The 18,153-nt window shown below is 49.4% G+C and overlaps 2 protein-coding genes across 2 annotated transcripts in view; both read right to left on the bottom strand.

Annotated features, from left to right (window-relative positions):
• Nucleotides 1-1,696, bottom strand: part of Osbpl5 (oxysterol binding protein like 5) — a 78,163-nt gene extending 76,467 nt beyond the window's left edge. Inside the window, exon 1 of the mRNA XM_063227705.1 lies at nucleotides 1,678-1,696. Coding sequence (XP_063083775.1) covers nucleotides 1,678-1,692 — 15 coding nt within the window. The 5' untranslated portion in view covers nucleotides 1,693-1,696. The remainder of the gene's footprint in view (nucleotides 1-1,677) is intronic.
• A 14,164-nt stretch (nucleotides 1,697-15,860) lies between these two features.
• Nucleotides 15,861-17,068, bottom strand: Mrgprg (MAS related GPR family member G). Its single transcript, XM_013150978.1, has 2 exons — nucleotides 16,092-17,068; nucleotides 15,861-15,975 (listed from the first exon to the last, which is right to left on the bottom strand). Exons 1-2 carry the CDS (start codon nucleotides 17,066-17,068, stop codon nucleotides 15,861-15,863), a joined length of 1,092 nt encoding a protein of 363 aa, XP_013006432.1.
• Between the last annotated feature and the right edge of the window lie 1,085 nt (nucleotides 17,069-18,153).

Here is an 18,153-nt window from a genome sequence, read left to right as displayed (position 1 = left end):
CCCAAAGATGCCTGAGAAACTGGAGTCCCTGGGGTGACCTCATCCGGTCCAGCCAGTTCATCCATCTCCCTAGAGAGGACAGTAGCCTTGGGTCCTAGCCCTAGGTCCTGCCTTGACTCATAGTCAATAAGCAGAGCTTTGATAGAGGACTGCCTGGAAGAGGGGTCAGCCTACCTGCAGGACTCCCATAGACACCTCTCCAGGGGGTTGTGCCTGCTGGCCGTGACCTGTGCACCCACAGAGCAGGTGGTCCCCAGCAACAGGACCCTGGGCTGACTGGTAAAGCAGAAGTAATATGACTCCTAAAAAGCCTGGTGGGTGCTGAGCAGCACAAGATAAGACACTCAAGCTCCTGGGTGAGGCATTCTGAGTGGCTACCACTCGTGAGCGGTGTTACATAAATGCTGGGAGATAACGTGGTTACTGCATCCTTCCTGGTCTCGGGCTGTTATGGGGGGCCATGGCCCTAACCTTCCCCAGCAGCACCTGGCACGTGTGAGGGTCCAGTTGGTGCCACCCCATTAATCAGCACAACTGCTCCACCTGCACTGGCTGTTTCCCTGGGGTCCTACTTGTGGCTCCAGCTTTACCTTTACATAAGCCTGCCTTGCTGCCCCCCCTCTGCTTTCTAAGATGGGGATCAGTCCTCTGTTTCAGGAACCTGAGTGCAGTCAGCAGAGGCTGCACCACCACACTGTCCAGGGACCTGGACCTCAGGCTAAGGGGCAGCAGGAGCAGCACCCCATGACCTCAGATTGGATGGAGGATCTCATTCAATCAGGTCTGCGTCCATGAGTTTCTGTCCTGGGGTCCCAGCTCTGCCCAAAGGTCTGGCTCTTGAGCCTGAGCACCCCGCACCCAAAACCTCTGTCTCAAAGGTCTGGCAAGTTCTTGAACAGCTCGTGGAGTGTGGGAGACTTCTCCATCGTCACCTGGTTGTCTTCAGCTTTCTCCTCTATTCCGCCAATTCAATATTAGATCAAGAGTTTAGAAATAGCCTCTTTCAAGTCTGTTTCTTAAAAAGAATAACTGAATGAGAGAAGTTGAAAGTCAGACACAGAAGACGGATGCTTCACAAAGGACTGCACACAAGGGGCTGGTGTCTGCCTACAAGTTCTAAAGCACCCACACGCCCTACCCTACCTATCCCACTTTGCTGCCCCTGGAGGGGTTGTGTACTTGTTTAGCAGCCTGGTGTCCTCTGTGGTTCTGGTGGCAGCAGCTGGCCTGGAGAAAAGAGGGAGTAGGTGCTGGGAAGTGGGTGCAATGCAGCAACCTGCCCTGGGGCACCTCAAGGTGGCGCTGCTGGAGCCCACTGCCTGCTCGAGTCTGCCTGCTGCGCTCTGAACACGCAGGGTGCTGCTAACGGCCAGAGATCTGGCACTAGCAGTGGTGGTGCCTGGCAGAGTTCTTGCCTAGCTTGTCAGGGTGTAGCCCTCAAGGCACTTTAAGATCTGTAAAACATAGCCGCAGGGATAGGAGAGACTGCATGCACTCCCACGTAGAGACCGATCCCCAGACCCCTTCCCACGAGGTTCCGGACTCTGAAGTACAGCGACCACAGCATCCCGGGTGCTGCCGCAGCAGCAGGACCCCAGAGGAGGGAACTACCACACAGCAGGTGCAAGGCATGGGTGCTCAGGTATCTGGGCAGGGGCTGCATGGGGCGGCACTCACCGTGCAGCAGGGCATGAGGGCGGCGGCAGCGGGGGTCTCTCTCCTCCAGCTGGTCCTTGCTGCCTGGTTCAGCTCGGCTGGCCACAGTGAGCTGTGCCCGCCCAGCAGACCGCTCAGCCAATGGCACAGACCTCTGCCGCTCCGCCCCCAGCACAGGATCTGCCTGGCAAGGACCCTGCTCCAGACAGAGGAGCTGAGTCCTCTTGGTCACACAGGTGTTACATGACTGTGCGGGAAGGGTGCAGCGTGGGGTTTGGGGCTGAGGGGGCTATTGAAGAGGGCGGTGGCTCTCAGAGAGTCTCAGCTATGCACCCCAGGGTTAATCACAGCTGACCCCGTGTATGGTGTATCTAGGGCCAGCTGTCCCCTCCAGTAAGACCAGCTGCAGCAGCTGCCTCCTCGGCACCAGGCAAACCTGACTGCAGCCTTGATTGCAGTGGAGAGCCAGCCGTGTGAGCAGGGTGTGTTACCTAACCCCAAGAAGCCACTGCTCCACTCTGCAGTAGGTTTGTTCAGGGACTTCGGGAAAGCAAAGGCTTCATCTTTAAACACAGAGAAGAACCCCTGACAGGCACCCTAGAACTTGCGGTGGCCTCTCTCCCCCAGAACAGCCTGAGCCTGAGGACAAAGACCCAACATCAGACAACTGGTTAAAGGTTCTAAGATTTAGGCTCAATTGTCTGTATTCTAGAGCTATTTCCCACTGCCGAGTATGTAGCTTAGCCAAGTTTAGTCTGTCCTAGTTCGACTCCAATCAGTTCAGCCCATTTCAGCTAAGTTCAGCTCCATCTAGCCTAGCCCATGACCCTCCCTACCTAGCACTGCCCAAGCCTGTAGTTTCTAGGAAGTCCTTTGGGGAAGAAGGCTGCAGAGTCTGGGCTGAGAAGGCCACAGGTGCCCAGCATACAGGCAGCCAGGGGGCTTCTTATAGGTGGTTTCTGGGAGTACAGTTGGACAGATGACCTCAGTACCTGTCCTTTCCACCTGAATTGTGTCACAAGGTGGTCTCCAGCTCTCTGCTGTGGGTATCTTTGCATTTCATGTGCCAACATGAGGCAGGAGCAGCCTGTCCTTAACAGATGTGATTCTACTACTGGCCCAGATTCCTAGACAGCAAACCACCCAGCACTATGGAGTTGAGCAATAAACTACAGGATTGTGGGCAGTGGAGGAGGCTCAGACTGGCAGCCGAGGCCACCTTGGCTGCCCATATCTGCCTGCATGGTTTTGTGAATATGATACTTTGCTCAAACTTGTCACATCAAAGAGAAGCAGAAGATCCTGGAGGCTGTAACTTGAGCTGGCTAAGCACACTCGCCATGATCCCCTGGGGAAGAGGGAGATAATCTTTGTAAAGAGATGGAATCTAATTCATGGCATGAAGTAAGTGCTCAGAAACACATAAAATCATGTTATTTCTCTCATATGACCCCATCAAAGTTGCCTCCTGGAAGATGTCCTATTCCCTAGTTTACAGATGTGAACAAAAATATTTCTATGAGGCTCACCGTCCCAGTTCTCAGGAAGATGGCTCAGAAAATGTTGTGACTCACTTCCCACTGCACTGAGGCAGCTATGGCAGAAGGAGTCTTCTCTGTGGCTAGGAAGGATGTGGGGGGCAAGTATAGGCATTCATTTTGTTCATCTTGGGGACTCCTGGCACTCTAGGACGTTCTTCAAGAGCCAGTAAGGGTCAGGGGCTTCTGACATTTGCTGCTGTGAAGTCTTGTAGATTCCCACCCATTCTCTTCCTTGTCCAGAAGCAACAAAGTACAAACATGGAGAGAATAATAGCCTTGAGCACCAGGAAGATGGAGAGGTCAGACATCTTCCAACACTACCACGCGGCGTGTATGTCAACATGAATTGTTGTCCATCTGTAGCTAAGGAAACAGGACTGTCAGAGAGGCACTGCCCTCTGGGGACACGGGATGGGTGCAGTTCATTTAAGTGTGAGAGTAGGGACTTAGGCTAAATGCTGCTGGGGGTTTGGGAGCCTTGCTGGAGTGGAGTTTTGTTCCTCACAGTCTTTTCTTACCCAGATGGCCAGTGAAAGTGACTTCAGGCACACAGAAGTACAGAAAACTTGCTTGTCTATGAGAAGAGGAGGACAAGGAGTCTTTGTCAGTTTAGTTCTTGTTATGGTTTATGTTCTTCTTAGAGTTGTGGACATTGGGTATTTTGTCCTGCCTGCAAGAAAATAATGTATTTTGATACCACATAGTGTGTTATGGCTGTGCTGTTACCTGGCCATGGGGTTGGGACCAGTCAATAGGAGGAGTTTGGAAAGGTTTAAAGTTGCCAGCCGGAAACACAGCTATAAAATACTATGAGCTTAATGTGAGATTCTGATCAGAGCTCAGAAAACCAAAATATTGGTAGAAAGTTAAAGTTCAGGAGATTTCAGTTGGGAACACGAACTCTGAGGACCTGAAGACTTCATGTGAGTATGCTTTGGCAAAAAATTTGCTCGTATCTTGAGACTTTGAGGGAGACTGAGATTAACGATAGAGGACTATTTAATCTGATGGGGGAAATTTCAAAGCTATGGCTTGGGGGTTTTTAGCCAGCTCTACTTTGAAAATCAAGAGCAAGGGGCCCAGCAGAATGATTTAAATAGTTTTGAGTTTGACCAGAAAGGACGCCGTGGTAAACTTGGAGCCTACAAAGATGGAATATAGGAGCTTGGTTCCTGAAAAGATAAGCATTAAAAAAGAGTTCAAATACTTTGGAACAGTACAATAAGAAAAATGATTTAAGGGCATATAAAGAAGCATCAAGGCTTTACTCTTTGAAGGCTCAAAATTTCAAAAGTGGTTTGAAAAGAGAGCCCCAAGGCACTGTGTTGGAGATGGAGAAGAGCTGCCTAGGGAACTGATTTCCCAGGATTCAGTTTACTGTACTTGGCCAGCCAGGCACTCAGATGCCTCTGCAACCTCAAGCACAATGATAAAGGGCTCAGCTAGTTCTCCAGCTGATGGTTGGAGATGGCATAATACACATGGTGTTGATTTTATATGGATGAAGAATGCAAGAGCTGTGGGGCCAGGGAGGCTTCCACTCAGACTTGAGAAGGAGGACTGGGAGATCAGGCGGTGTGCCCTGAGAATGCGGTGAAGCTGTGACTGGAAAGTGGAAAATGGAGTGGAGACCCCGGTATGTTAGAAATCCAGGAATGTGGACTTGTTGAGAAAAACCCTAAAGAGTCAGCAAAGGAAACTTAAGAGAGAAACCATGATGCAATCATAGGCAATGCCATAGGCATAAGGGTACCCAAATCCTGTGAAGTTCACACCTCTCCACAATTTACCTAAAGTGCCAGACATGGGTCTTTGGGATTTAATGTTTGTCTTGCTGAGTTTAAGTCTTGCTTTGGTCCTATTCCTTTTTATCCTTCATTTCTCTCTTTTGGAATGGGAATGCTTACCTTGTGCCTTTGTATGTTGGCAGTGTTTAACTTTTCACTTTTATAGGGGCTCACGGCTAAATATTTATCTCAAATCTCAGGGTGGACCTTGGACATAAGCTTTTTTGGCAGTAGTGAAACTGTTAGGACTTTGGCAACTCTTAGATTTGGATTAAATACATTTTGCATAAAGGAAAGTGCATGAGTCTTTGGGGGGCTAGGGATGAAATATTATGGTTTATATCTAAACCCCCCCCCCACTGAAGACTCATGAGCTCAAAAGGGGGACTTTAGGAAATTATTAGAGCATAGATACTTATCAGTGGGTTAGCGCATTGATAAGTTTATAGCTAAATGTGATGATGTTGGCAGGTGAAGCCTGGTTGGAGGAGGTGGGTTACTGGGGTCATGGCCGGAAAGAGTGGCTTGTTTCTAGATGCCCTCTCAAAGCCTCAGAGAATCATAAGTCGGACTTTTTCAGAGGTGACTACATCTGAAGTGTGTGGTGTTGGGATTGATTCATGGTACAATGCTAGGCTAAGTGGCACTAAGATTAAGGGTACAAGTGCACCCACCCTAAGTAGTCTGGATAAGATAAGCACTAGAAAGAACTATAGTCATTCTTTGCTTGTTTTGTTACATTCTGCCTGCCATAAACTACTGCTTCTCTGCAATGCTTGTCTGCTATGCCACCTGCCTTGGAGCCAGCCAGTGATAGACTGAAACCTCTAAAAGCTGTGAGCGAAACAAACCTTTCCTCCTTTAACTTTGGGTGTTGGCTACCTTGTCTCAGCAACAGGAAAAGTATCTAAGAAAAATGCTCTATCTTCCCCCTTCCTCTCTTGTGCTACCATGACATAAGCTGTTTCTGCCTGCCATGCCCGTCTGCCATGCCACCCCACCTTGAAACGGGCTGGCTGTGGACTGAAGCCTCTACAAAATGTGAGCCAAAGCAAACTTTTTCTCCTTAGAATTGTGAGTGTTGGGTATTGTGTCCAGCAATGAGAAAGTAACTAAGACAATTTCTTTTTCACAAAGGCTGTCATTTATTCTTTCCAGGGAGAAAATGGCAGATGTCCATAATCTGGTCAACAGTGGTTTGGGAGAGAGTCTTCATTTTCCACTGTCAAGAGTGAAAATTCCACATACCCTGTCTCTCTATGTCCTCTCCCTTCACCTAGAGCTTACCCCTCTCCTCCCTCCTATTCCTGTCTTCCCCTCCTCCTCTCTCCCTGACTTTCTCCTCTCTCTTCCTTCCCTTCCTCCTCTCTCTCTCTCTCCCTTCTGATCTCCCCTTCCCTCACTCCTCTCTTATTCTTTTCCTCTTCTCTCTCTCCCTCTCCTATGCAGCAGCACTGACTGGCACCTAGCTAGCCTGTATCGAATAGTGACAGTACCAAGTTGGCTCCAAGGCTCCTGAGCCCATGCCCACCTGCACATGCCAACAACACTGAAGTGACTTGTATCATGTATGGTTAGGAGATTGCTGATGTCCAGACTTGGAAATATGGAGACCTGCCCAGGGTAGGAGCTGCTTGTGTTCATGGGACCAGGAGAGCATTGAGATTTGGGAGTGGGTGTTTTAGAGGAGGCTGTGAGTGGAGGAGCATGGAAGAGGTGTGGGCTCTGTTCCTCCTGGGTTACTCAACAGAGAGTGGTGATACCTTGAGGAGGAGTGAAGAGGAGAATAATGATAAAGATGGCAGTGATGAAGATGGTAATGATGATGTTGATGCTGATGGTACCTTGGTGAGGATGATGATGGGAATGGTGATGTGGCAGTGGTGATGCTGATGGGGATGATGGGGATGGTAATGGTGAGGGTGATGATGGTGATTTGGGTGGAGGGATGTTAATGATGGTACTGATGAAAGTGATGATGGTTATGGTGACTCTGCTGAAGCTGAAGATTCTGATCACACAGGTGACAGTGCTGATGGTGACAGGGAGGCCAGTCATGGTGATGATAATGATACAATGAAAAGATGCTGTACCAGGCCTTTGATATGAGGCTGCATCACTGGCCCTGGGTGTCATAACATTGTGGCTACTCCTCAGTCCCTCTTGCCTAATGTTCAACGAAATATGTTCAACAAACTTTCTGCCAGGACTGCAGCAGGGAAGATGGTCACCCTAAAAACCCTGCACTGCTCCCTTGCTGGTTTCTAACCAGCACTGGTCCAGCCTTTGCATGGGAGCATATCTCCACTTCACCATCTTCCTCCCCGAGCTCCTGGGTCAGTTTGGCCCGTCTTCCTTCCTTAATGTACGATGCTCATGGTGGGATTTCAGAGCCCATGAAGGGCAGTGGAGAAAGTATTCTGGGGAAAGGAGTAGCCCCCTCCCTACATATGCTCTGGAAAGACTGCCCTTGCAGCAGGAGCATGTTGGCCTCCTCACTGGTGTGGGGCACAGGCTGAACAGCCTGGTCATGAGGCACTAATGAGGAGGAAGCCATCCCAGGCTCTTGCTGGCCCCCGCGGGTGATTCCATCTGTCCACTTGGGCTCTCTGGCCTCTCTGGCAAGTCTAGGTCTGGCTCCCAACAGGAAGCTGCCAAATGTCCTTACTCAGCATCTGTCCCTGCAGCCGTCTCCCGCAGGTCATTCTCTTCCAGGCCATTAGCTCTTCCCAGGTTTTTTGCCATTGCCCCTGCTGCCATTTGTCTGGGGAGCATGGCTGGGACCAATCTTTAACAGGCCTGAGGCCCTGTGAGGCTGGAGCATGTGAGTCCTCAGCAGAACCCTGGGTCCATGGCCCTGAGCATCACATGTGAGGTACTCACATGTCTGTCATCAGAAGAGGCCCGAGGGGTGAAGGCCTGGCTTCGTCACTGCTAGTAGTGGGCTCTTTCCACTGTCTAGCTGTGTAACCTTAGGCAGATCCCATGTTGCCTGGACCTCAGTTTCTCCTCCTGTAGGATGTCATAGCTCAGACCAACAGAGCCAACTCTTATCCTGGCAGAAAGTTTGTTGAACATATTTCGTTGAACATTAGGCAAGAGGGACTCTTGATTACAGCCTCAAAGAATTAGGCTGTGCCATTTTTCTTGAAACACAAGACTTCTGGGTTTGTTCTATCTCCTTTCCATAAAAAAAACAGTGGCAAATTTTCACTTAATCTTCAGTCTAGAAGACAATGTTGTAGTGTAGTGGCCTGAGATGCAGGGTGACCCTGGAGCAGGAACCATGGGAAGTGACCCAGACTCATCTAGAGCCCTGGTCCTTCCACAGCATCTCCAGAATAGCCCCATTAGCCACCCAATGACATTTAAGAGAGGTAAAACCTTGATTTTTATTGAAATGTCTTCATTGTTCAGTGCTAGAAACAAATTAAAAAGATTTTAAACACTGTGTGTGCCAGTAAAGGTTCCCACTTGCAGGCTCCATGGATTTGGGCTGAGAACATTGCCAGGGTAACCCAAATCCTGCCATTCTTGTGCTACATCTGGTGACCTTTCAGACAAGGACAGCTCTCTGATGATGTCACTGGAGATGCCAAGTGGTTCTGAGGCCCGAAGGTCTCCCGCAACATCTCCAAACAATAGCTTTGGATAAGTAGTGTTTCCTCTCCAAGCTCTGCCCTGGTGCCTGAGCTGCAGAAGGTGATCAGAGCACAGACAGGGAGCTCTTGCTGGTATGGTTCAGCTGGTAGATGGGACGCCAGTATACAGCATAAGGCTGGGAGACAGCCCAGGCTGAGGGCTCAGACCAGTTTTGTTCCAGTCTGATGTCCATTTGTTCTGCCAGGCAGGGTGCTTGCAAACTGGAGCCCACAGAAAGGGGAAATGGGTGCTGCCTGGCTGTAAAGGCTTCTTGGAGGAGTACTGACAGATGAGGCAAAGGAAGAAGGAAGGATGCTGTACTTTTGAGTCTTGAGTATCTCCCAGAGGCTCATGTGTTAAAGGCTTGGCCCCACATGCAGGAGTGTTCAGAAAAGGGGCTTTGGGAGAGGTGACTGGACCATGATTTCATCCATGGATTAATCCATTGATGGGTTCATAATTGAATGGACTGTTGAAAGGTAATGGGAACTGTAAGAAGTGGGGCCTGATTATAGGAAGTAGGTCTCTTAGGGGGCACACCTGGTCCTCAGCCCTTTCCTCTCTTTTTCTTCCTGGCTATCATGAAATAAGAAACCTCCTCCTCCATATACTCCCACCACCATGATGGTTTACCCCGCCCCAGGCCCAAGTAATGGACCCCATGGACAATGGGCTGAAAAAAACCATGAACCAAAGAAACCTTTCATCCTTTAAATTGTTTTTCTCAGGGATTTTGTCACAGCGATAGAAAGCTGACTAACAGAAAAGAGCATAGTCTGTCCTCGGCTCCTCAAATCCACAGTGTCCTGTGAGCCTACCCATATGTCATAGACCTGGACCCTGCTCCTTTTCTTCTTCTGGCCACAGCCAAGGTTGAGTGATGTTCTGTGCTGTGATGGGCCTCATTCAATGCTCACACACCTATTGAGATAGACACACATGTCATGGGGCTCAGAATTGTTATCATTCCTCCCTATTTCTGGGAATGGTAGAGTGGTTGGTATCAGGTGAACCCTCCAACTAGTAAATAACTATAGACTTAGGAAGCATAAAAAGCAAGTGTTTGAAGTCAGAGGGCAGCAAGTGAAAAAAGACAGAAGCCCATGGCATAATTTGTATGAGTCTGTTACAGCTATTGTAACAAATGATCACAAACACAGTGGTCGATAACAACCAGCAGATTAAGCATCCAACAGTTCTGGAGATCAGAAATTGGGCACCAGTGTACTGGGCTTTTGGCAGACTATATTACCAGGGAGGCTCAGACATAATCTCTTCTTCATGTTTTCCAGTGTCCAGGCATTTGCATGCTCCCTTGGCTTGTGGCCCCTTCCTTCCATTACTCCAACCTCTCTTCCATTACCACACTTTCTGCTGCATACCCTGATCTTCTGCCACCTGACAAGGCTCTTTGAAGTGACTTTGGGCCCACACACATAACCCAGTGTCATCTCCCCACCCCAAGGACCTTAGTGCGATCACACTTGTGGGACTTCCTTTTATTCTATGAGGTAGAATAACAGACCAAACTATATGTTTATGATCATACCTTGTTGCCAGGCATGGTGATAGATGCCTGTAATCCCAGTACTCAGGAGGCTGAGGCAGGAGGATTTCTGTGAGTTCAAGGCCAGCCTGAACTGCATAGCAAGACCCTGTCTCAAAAAGAGCTTGTTGCTGGACTGTTGATACATTGATCACCATAAGACATCCTTGTTTGTCTCTGGTAGCAATTTTTTTTTACTAAACTCAGTGTCTATTTGGTCTTAGATTAGCCTAGGCATCCCAGCCCCCCACCTCTTATTGTTTAAATGGTATATCATTTTACATCTTTTTACATGAAATTTGTACCCTTAAATCTAATGTGCATCTTACAGGCATTATATATTTGAATCATGTAAAAAAAATTCATTCTTCCAAACTATGCTTTCCTGTGGGGTTTTTGCATATTACAAAGGATAAGGACATCTTTGGGGGCGCATAATTCATTCTACTATAAGAGTTGTATGGGAAATTAAGAAGGCTACTTAAGAAGCCAGAGATAAAGAAGCAAATTAAGCCCTCATAAGGTAGAAGGAAAGATGTAATAAAGATGTGGAAAAATGAGTAAAATAGAAAACAAGTGACCAGTATAGAAAAATCAACAAGATAGAAGTTGGTTCTATGAAAAAAAATGATAAACTAATAAAACTAGCAAGAACAACCAAGAGAAAAACACTATTAAAAGTAAAAATGTGACAGACTTGGTTGACAGTACAAAGACTAAAGGAATATCACACACAGCTTTAGGCAACAAATTCAAATAGGTAAAATTTAACAAGTTCTTTGATGTGAAAATCCTTTCCAAAGTGGACACAAGAAGGAAAAGAGAACCTAAATACCTCTGTACTGTTAAAGTAAAAACTGTTTTAGGTTGTGTGTGTGTGTGTGTGTGTGTGTGTGTGTGTGGTACCGGGGATTGAACCCACAGCCTTGGGCATGCTAAGAAACTGAATTTTAAATTCCTTCCCTGAGTCACCAGTCTCAGGGGCACCACTGACCCAAACTCTCATTAAGAGCAGAGCAACAGGGAGAAACTGAAACCCAAGCCTGACAAGCATTTTACAAGAAAATACACAGGCAACCAACATCACTCCTGAACATCCTTGCAGGTACCATTACCACAATATTTGCAAATAAAATCTGAAACATTTCAAAAGGATTATATGTCAGGACCAAGTAGAGATTACTCAAGGAATACAAATGAACATCAAAAGATAAATCAAAGCCCGATACTGTGGCAGGCACCTGAAATCCCAGCACTCTGCAAGGCTGAGGCAGGAAGATTATAACTTTGACCCCAGCCTGGGCAACTTAGTGAGATCCTGTCTCAAAATCTAAAATAATTAAAAAGACCTAGGAATATAGTGCAGTGCTAAGGTCCTGGGTACAATCTCCAGTACTGCCAATACACACGCAGACACACACATTCACACACCCCGCAATGTAATTTGCCCCATTACTAGACTAAAGAGACGATATGACATGACCATTTTAATAAATGAAGGAAAGAAACAGTTGATACCATCTAATACTTGTGTGTGATTTAAAATCTCCCAGAAAACTGGGAACACATGGGAATTGTTGTATATGTTATCTAATAGTAAAATATTGAGGAGTTTCCCTGTAAGATTGGGAAACTGTTTTACTGTGTCCACCCAACCTTCTATGGTAGGTCTTACTGCAAAGAATCAACAAAACAAAAGACAAAGACCAGATAAAAAGTAGCACATGACACGATCATGGAGCTAAAAAATCCTAAGCACTTTTCAAAAAGACCATTGAAACCAACTAGCAAGTTTAGCAAGTTGGAAGAATAGTTAAATAAGTATAAAACATCAAAATCAATATAAAAATCCAATAAATTATCAACAAACCATTGGAAAATGAAATTAACCAATCATTTTTACATAGCTTCAAGATTCCTCGAATACCTCAGAGGGAACTCTTACAAGAGATCTATACTGAAAACTACTAAAGAGAGTTGGCAGAAATCAAAGATCACACTAGAAGGATAAACCACGTTCATAAAGAAAGAAACTGAATGTGGCGAAAATGTTAGTCCTCCATAAATTTGCCTAGAAAAATTGAATGGAAGGAATTATTAAATCCCAGCCATGTAGATTTCTGGAGAAACTGCCACCATGACTCTAAAATTTATATAGAGATGTGCATCTTGGAGAAATATAAAACTGTATGTCTTATGTCACCTGATTTCGTAGTTAACATAAAGCTACAGTTAGACTCAGCGCACACAAGCAACCAGCTTCAGTGGAGACTCAGATACAGTTCCGTGGGAACTGGAGATCCACAAGGAAAGAAACACCCAAAATGAACCTCGATTGGTCTCTCTCCCCATTTATAATGTTTACTTGAGCTGAATGCTTGGGGATGCAAACTTGGGAATTTGCCCACAGTCCCCTCCTGGTTCCAGCTGCCCACAGCCTCTTCTCAGGACTGCCTTTCTTTGCTCTCAGCGGTGGGCATGGGTCACCTCCCACCCACCCAGAAGGCCTTAGCCCCTCCCTCTCCCATGTCAGCTTGTTCCACTGCACATCCTACCCCCCCCCACTCTCAGCACCCTCTGTCCTGTCCATTTTCTAAATGACCACAGCAGCTCCCTGAGTTCATAACTGCAAGTCCCTTTGCCTGACCTGGCATTGCTGGTCCATCCCTCCACCCTGCTGGTAGCTTGGCATCTTTAATACCATGACTTCGTCACAATCCTTCCAAGAGTAACAGCGTTAAGGCTACCCCTTGATCATGGCACTGCTGGTCTGTCTCCTGTGTTTTTCACTTGCCTCAGTTTCCTTCCTGTGCTCTCAGATGATGGGGTCCTTGTACTTCATGGTGCTGCTGTTTCTCCCTCTGTGCCTGTCTCCAGATGTTGAGCTCCCTGGAGAAAGTGGGCACCGTGGCAAGTCTGTGGGTCGTACAACATGGCCAGGGCACAGTGTGGGGCTGGCCTGGAGGACGAGGCTCCAGTAGCTGGGCTCAGTGGTGAGCAAATCTGGGCCCTTGCCTGACATCAGTGGTCAAGTTGTTGGGTGGCTGGGGAGCTTCCACAATTCAGGACCAGCCCCTGACTTGCACTTCATTTTAGCTGCATCATTTATTTGTCCAATCTAACTCTTCATCAGTTATTAATCCATCCATCCACCCACCCATCCATCCACCCATCCATCCATGCACACACCCATCCACCCATCCACCTGTCCATTCACTCATCCACCCATGTACCCATCCATCTACCCACCACACCCACCCATCTATCCACTCATCCACCCATCCAGCCACCCATTCACCCATCCATCCAAACATCCATCTATCCATCTACCCACCCCATCCACCCATTCATCCATCTACCCATTCACCTGTCCATTCACTCATCCACCCATCCATCCACTCACCCATCCACCCATCCATCCACCCATCTATCCACTCATTCATCTACTCAACCATCCACTCACCCACCCAGCCACCCATTCACCCATCCATCCATCTGGCCACCTGTCTATCCATTGAACCCATCTTTTTTCCATTGCTGAATGACAGCAATGACACAGTGGCTGGTTCTGTGTCCATGGGCATCTCTCCTTCTAGTGCAAGACAAGGCACCGAGCAAGTGAACCTGTGATTAAATTATGAGAAAACAAAGCCCAGAGTATGAGGAAACTGTTCTAAACATCATGGCAACCTTGGGACTCAGGGGAAGCTGTGCACAGGAGAAGCTAAGAACAGGATGCATCTGCTGCTCTGCAGTGGGAAGAGCAGTGCCCACAGCACTGAGGTCTACCTCAGGCTGCCTTCCACCATGGCCTGGCCTCCACTGTCCTGGCAAGGAGAGCTTTCCATCTCCTTTCCCAGGCCTGGCCCTGAGCAGCCAGGACACTCCCTGGATGTCACCCACCTAGAGGAATGCCAAGAGGGAGAATCCCAGCACTTTGGAGGCAGACCAGCCAGACCCTCTGAAAGGGTGTGAGCTTCTCAAGGACCAAGGTCACAGCTGCTTAGGTCAGGCTGGTTCCCCCACACCAGCAGCAGGCTCTGGGGCTGAGGCCCTGCTCCCTATCTGTCTGGACTAGGCTAATTGTCTTGTGCCCTAGGTGCTGTCAGCTGCTAGGCTGCTGACCTGTCCCCCTTTCAGCACACAGATGTCCCTTATGGGACACTGAGCAGACAAACAAATGACTAGCAGCAATGGAAGTGAAGCCCACGGTGTCAGGAGGCTACTGCAGGTGTAATGGTGACCTTGGGGCTTGCACAGAGAAACTGAGCACAGGGCACCCAGCTGTCTCCTGGGCCTAGGATGGATGATGGGGCTGACACAGAGCACCGTGCTTCTGAAGCTGCCCCCCCCCCCATTCCATCTCCAGGCCTTCCAGGAAGGAAGCCATGCCCTCCTGGGACAACTCTCCCCATGCTGCCCCCTGGACCAAGCCGCCCCGAACTACTTGGTCTGGGGACCCTCCACCCACCTCTCTGAGGCCAGTGTGGCACTAGACCAACAGAGCCCCAGGTCCCCGGCCTCCTGCTGGGGTTATCCCTTCCTAAGGGTCCGGCCAGGGAAGGAGTCTTCCTATTAGTCCTATTTTCTCTGGGGCAGGTGGCCACAGGTTAAGTTTTTCTTTTTTTCCTCTTTTTAACATTCTGGTTTCCACAATGAGCAAGTATATGTTATTCTTCCAGTGGAAAAAGCAACTGTAGCAAATATTCTGAAGACTGCTGTAAAACACTTTGCTACAACAGTTTTTACATAGCTACAATATCTTTATTTTGGTAAAAAAGAGATAAAATATAAGAGGAATTTTCTAAGGGTCTCTATTACAAAAATAAGCAAGCGCAGAGTTCTTCATAAAAAATATGTCCGTCCGGTGGAAAGAATGTTGGTAATTTATCTTTTCAATAAATATTTTCTGTAAGCCTTGAATTTTTTCTGTACGTAACTACAATCCCAGCCCTCCCCTTGAGGGAGAGACTGTCTCTGTCCCTGTTTCCATCTGACTCCCTTTCTCCAGGTCTGTTTGTGTCTGTGTCTATGTCTGTCTCTCTGTCCCTGTCTCTGTCTGTCTCTGCGTCTCTGTCTCTCTGTCTGTATCTCTCCAATTCTAGGGTGGGGGACATGAGAAATGACCTTCTCCGGGAGGGCAAAGGGTTAGCATGGGATGTAAAGCAGGAACCCCAACCCCCCAAGGTGGGAAAAGTCGATGGGTTACAGATGGGGGAGGGGACAGCCCTGCTGGAAGCTGGGTCTGTCTGGTGGTTAAGCAACGCCACCTGGTGGTCTCTATAGGTGACACCGGGAGGGAGAAGTGGGGAGGTCTCCCTGAGCAAACACCCTTGTCAGGTGGAGAGAAGGGGGTCCGAACCACGGAAGTAATGAATTAGTAAAGGAGACCCAAAAGTTCAGCTGAAGTTCCTCAGTGGAAGAGTCGCGTGTGCGGCGCGCGGGTCAGTGGGCATCTCTCTCAGGAGCCACAGTCCTGGCCTCCAGGACCTCCAGCCACACTGGGGCTCTGCCAGACACCATGGTGACCTATCGTGGCTGGGGAGGAGCTTGCGCATCCTCTTCTGTGGCCATGCTTCTCCTCTCTGCACCCACCTGTCTCTGTGGCCTCTTACCCTTTGTGGGACCGTGTGCTCCTTAGGCCACGGTGATCTAGGTGGGGTGCAGCTGATTCCTCCAACACTAGGCTCAAAGGCAGCAGCATAGCTCGGGGAACGGTGGCCGTGGACCCAGGCGGCATTTTAACACCGCGAAGATTTCAAGGGTGGCAAACTGACGGAACGCGCCACTGGACGATGGCGAGCTGAAGGACCGCGAGAAGCTGCACGCTTTGGAGGAACACTAGAAGCTGGGCGGGCTCTAACGATGCGGCGGCCTTGTTCCACAGGTAGGGACCGCCCCGTAGGGCGCCCCCTAGACCTCCCTCTTAACAGCCTCGTAGGCAGTGCCTTAGCCAGCTTGCTAGACAGCCCCTTAGTGCTCCGCTGGGTGTTCTCGCTCAGGGCCCTCCGCAGGACCACCCCGGGCATCTCTCGCTTCCCGGGCTGCTTGCCCATCTTGTAGTAAATGATGGGCCTAGAGGTGCTGTCAATGCAGGCCAGGAAGGTGGCCAGAGGGAGGAACATGGGCATCAGGAAGTTTATGATGGGTCGCAGGCTCCAATAGAGGACAAAAGGCAGGCGACAGATGAGAACCAGGGACCCTGTTGTCTTGATGATGCGGTAGAACTTGGGAAACTGGCGCAGTTTGCAGCAGCTCAGCCAGAGGAGAGTCATGCTGGCCCCACAGGCGATGGTCATGAGGGTTGCCAGCCAGGCGATGCTGGCAGCATGGTAACGGAGGCAGGCCACCAGGCGAAACCTGTCTTGTAGCATGCCACAGGCCCTGGCAGTCACCAGCACCACTGACATGGTCATCACCCAGCCCAAGGCACAGATGATGACTGAGGTCCACTTGGGGCGGTTGCACTTGCAGCAGTAGCTGAAGCTGTAGGAAATACAGCACTCGGTGCAGAAGACCGCCTGCAGCCAGAGCCCTGCTGAGAACCACAAGAAGGTGACCACGAAGAACATCGTGCTCTGCGAGGTGCCCAGCGCCACATGGCTGATGCAGAAGCCTGCCTGGCAGCAGAGGAACAGGAAGTCGGCGGCAGCCAGGTTCAGGAGATAGGTATTCAGGGCACGTCTCTTGATGCGGAAGCCCAGGTACCACAGCACCAGTCCATTGCCCACCACCCCCAGGCAGGACACAGCCAGCGTGCAGTAGATAATGATTTTGCTGAAGTCACCCAGGTAGCTTGGGAGCTGGAACATGTTGAGCATGTCGAAGCCGAACACATTGAAGCCGAACACATCGAAGCCGAACATGTCGAAGCTGAACATGTCCAAGCCGAACATCTTGGCTGGTTCTGAGGCGCAGGAAGGACCCTGCAGAGAGTGACAGGAACTGATCAGTGCTGTCGGGTGGAGAGTTGACCTAGTGCTGTTGTGCATCCCCTTCCCAGCTCTGTGTGACTTCAGCCAGTGTTCAGCCAGCTGGTCTTCCTGCCATACACATGCCCAATGCCAGTTATAATTGCAGGTGGCATCCTGACTTCCCCCTGCTGGACAGACAAATGGCCCTTCCCTGGTTTAGGCATACATAGAGGCCCACCATGTACTGGAAATCTCTCTGTAGACAAATAGGACACACAGGGAGCACACGCAGACATCTCCTCTTCTCTCTTATTAGGGACTCCAAATGGGGTTCCCAGTCTGAGACATGGAATATGCTCTTACTGAGCCCTCTCACCCCAGAGGGTCTCTTGCTGGACAGTCCCAAACAGTGAGCCCCAGAGCATGCTGCCCTTCAGTGGGCAGAGCTTCTGGGGATCACAGCAGGAGAAGCAAAGATGTAGTGGTGGAGGTGGGAGGTGGAGGGGACCCTTAGGGGTTGTAGAGGGGTTGTAGAGGTTGTGGAGGTCTCTCTGAAGCCTCAAATCAAGTGCATGGACTTTGGTGACCAGCTACAGGGCCTTGGGGTCCTCTCAGGAAAAACACATGAGTGTCTGTGGTTGGCTACAGTGACCAAGTAATGGGCCTGTCTAGAACGTCCTTTCCCTGGGCTGCCCCCCACAGCATCCACACTGGTCCCTGTTCCGGCCCTGGGGACATGCTGCTGGAGATCTCAGAACCCACACTGTGGGTTCTGGGGATGCCAGGGTGGGGGAGCAGTGGCAGAGAAGTGGGAAGACAGAGGGACTCAGAGACAGAGAGACAGAGCTAGAGGGGTAGAGGCACAGAAGGGACAAATACAAAGCCTAATGTGGCCTTTGTCACCTTGGCTCACCTTGGCATGGCATGTGCCCCCCACCTGGCCACTCTAAGCCACCTCTCTACTCACCCAGGTGTACCCTTCTTATGACTCTACTTCCTCTCATTGGCTTGAACCTTCAGTAACCTCCCAGTCCCCTTGAGCCACCCCACCTTATACCACGCATCCT

This window comes from Cavia porcellus, unplaced genomic scaffold, assembly GCF_034190915.1.
Source record: "Cavia porcellus strain 051 isolate PalLab524CR breed Dunkin Hartley unplaced genomic scaffold, mCavPor4.1 scaffold_17, whole genome shotgun sequence".
NCBI classification, from domain to species: domain Eukaryota; kingdom Metazoa; phylum Chordata; class Mammalia; order Rodentia; family Caviidae; genus Cavia; species Cavia porcellus.
This window is presented reverse-complemented; position numbering and strand designations above follow the sequence as displayed.

What these genes read in the sequence shown, in the direction of transcription:
- Mrgprg (XM_013150978.1), bottom strand. Translation starts at nt 17,068, where the DNA reads ATGTTCGGCTTGGACATGTTCAGCTTCGACATGTTCGGCTTCGATGTG. An exon ending in ACGAGGCTGTTAAGAGGGAG is followed by an intron (nt 15,976 to 16,091) that starts GTCTAGGGGGCG and finishes GCGGTCCTTCAG; the next exon opens with CTCGCCATCGTCCAGTGGCG.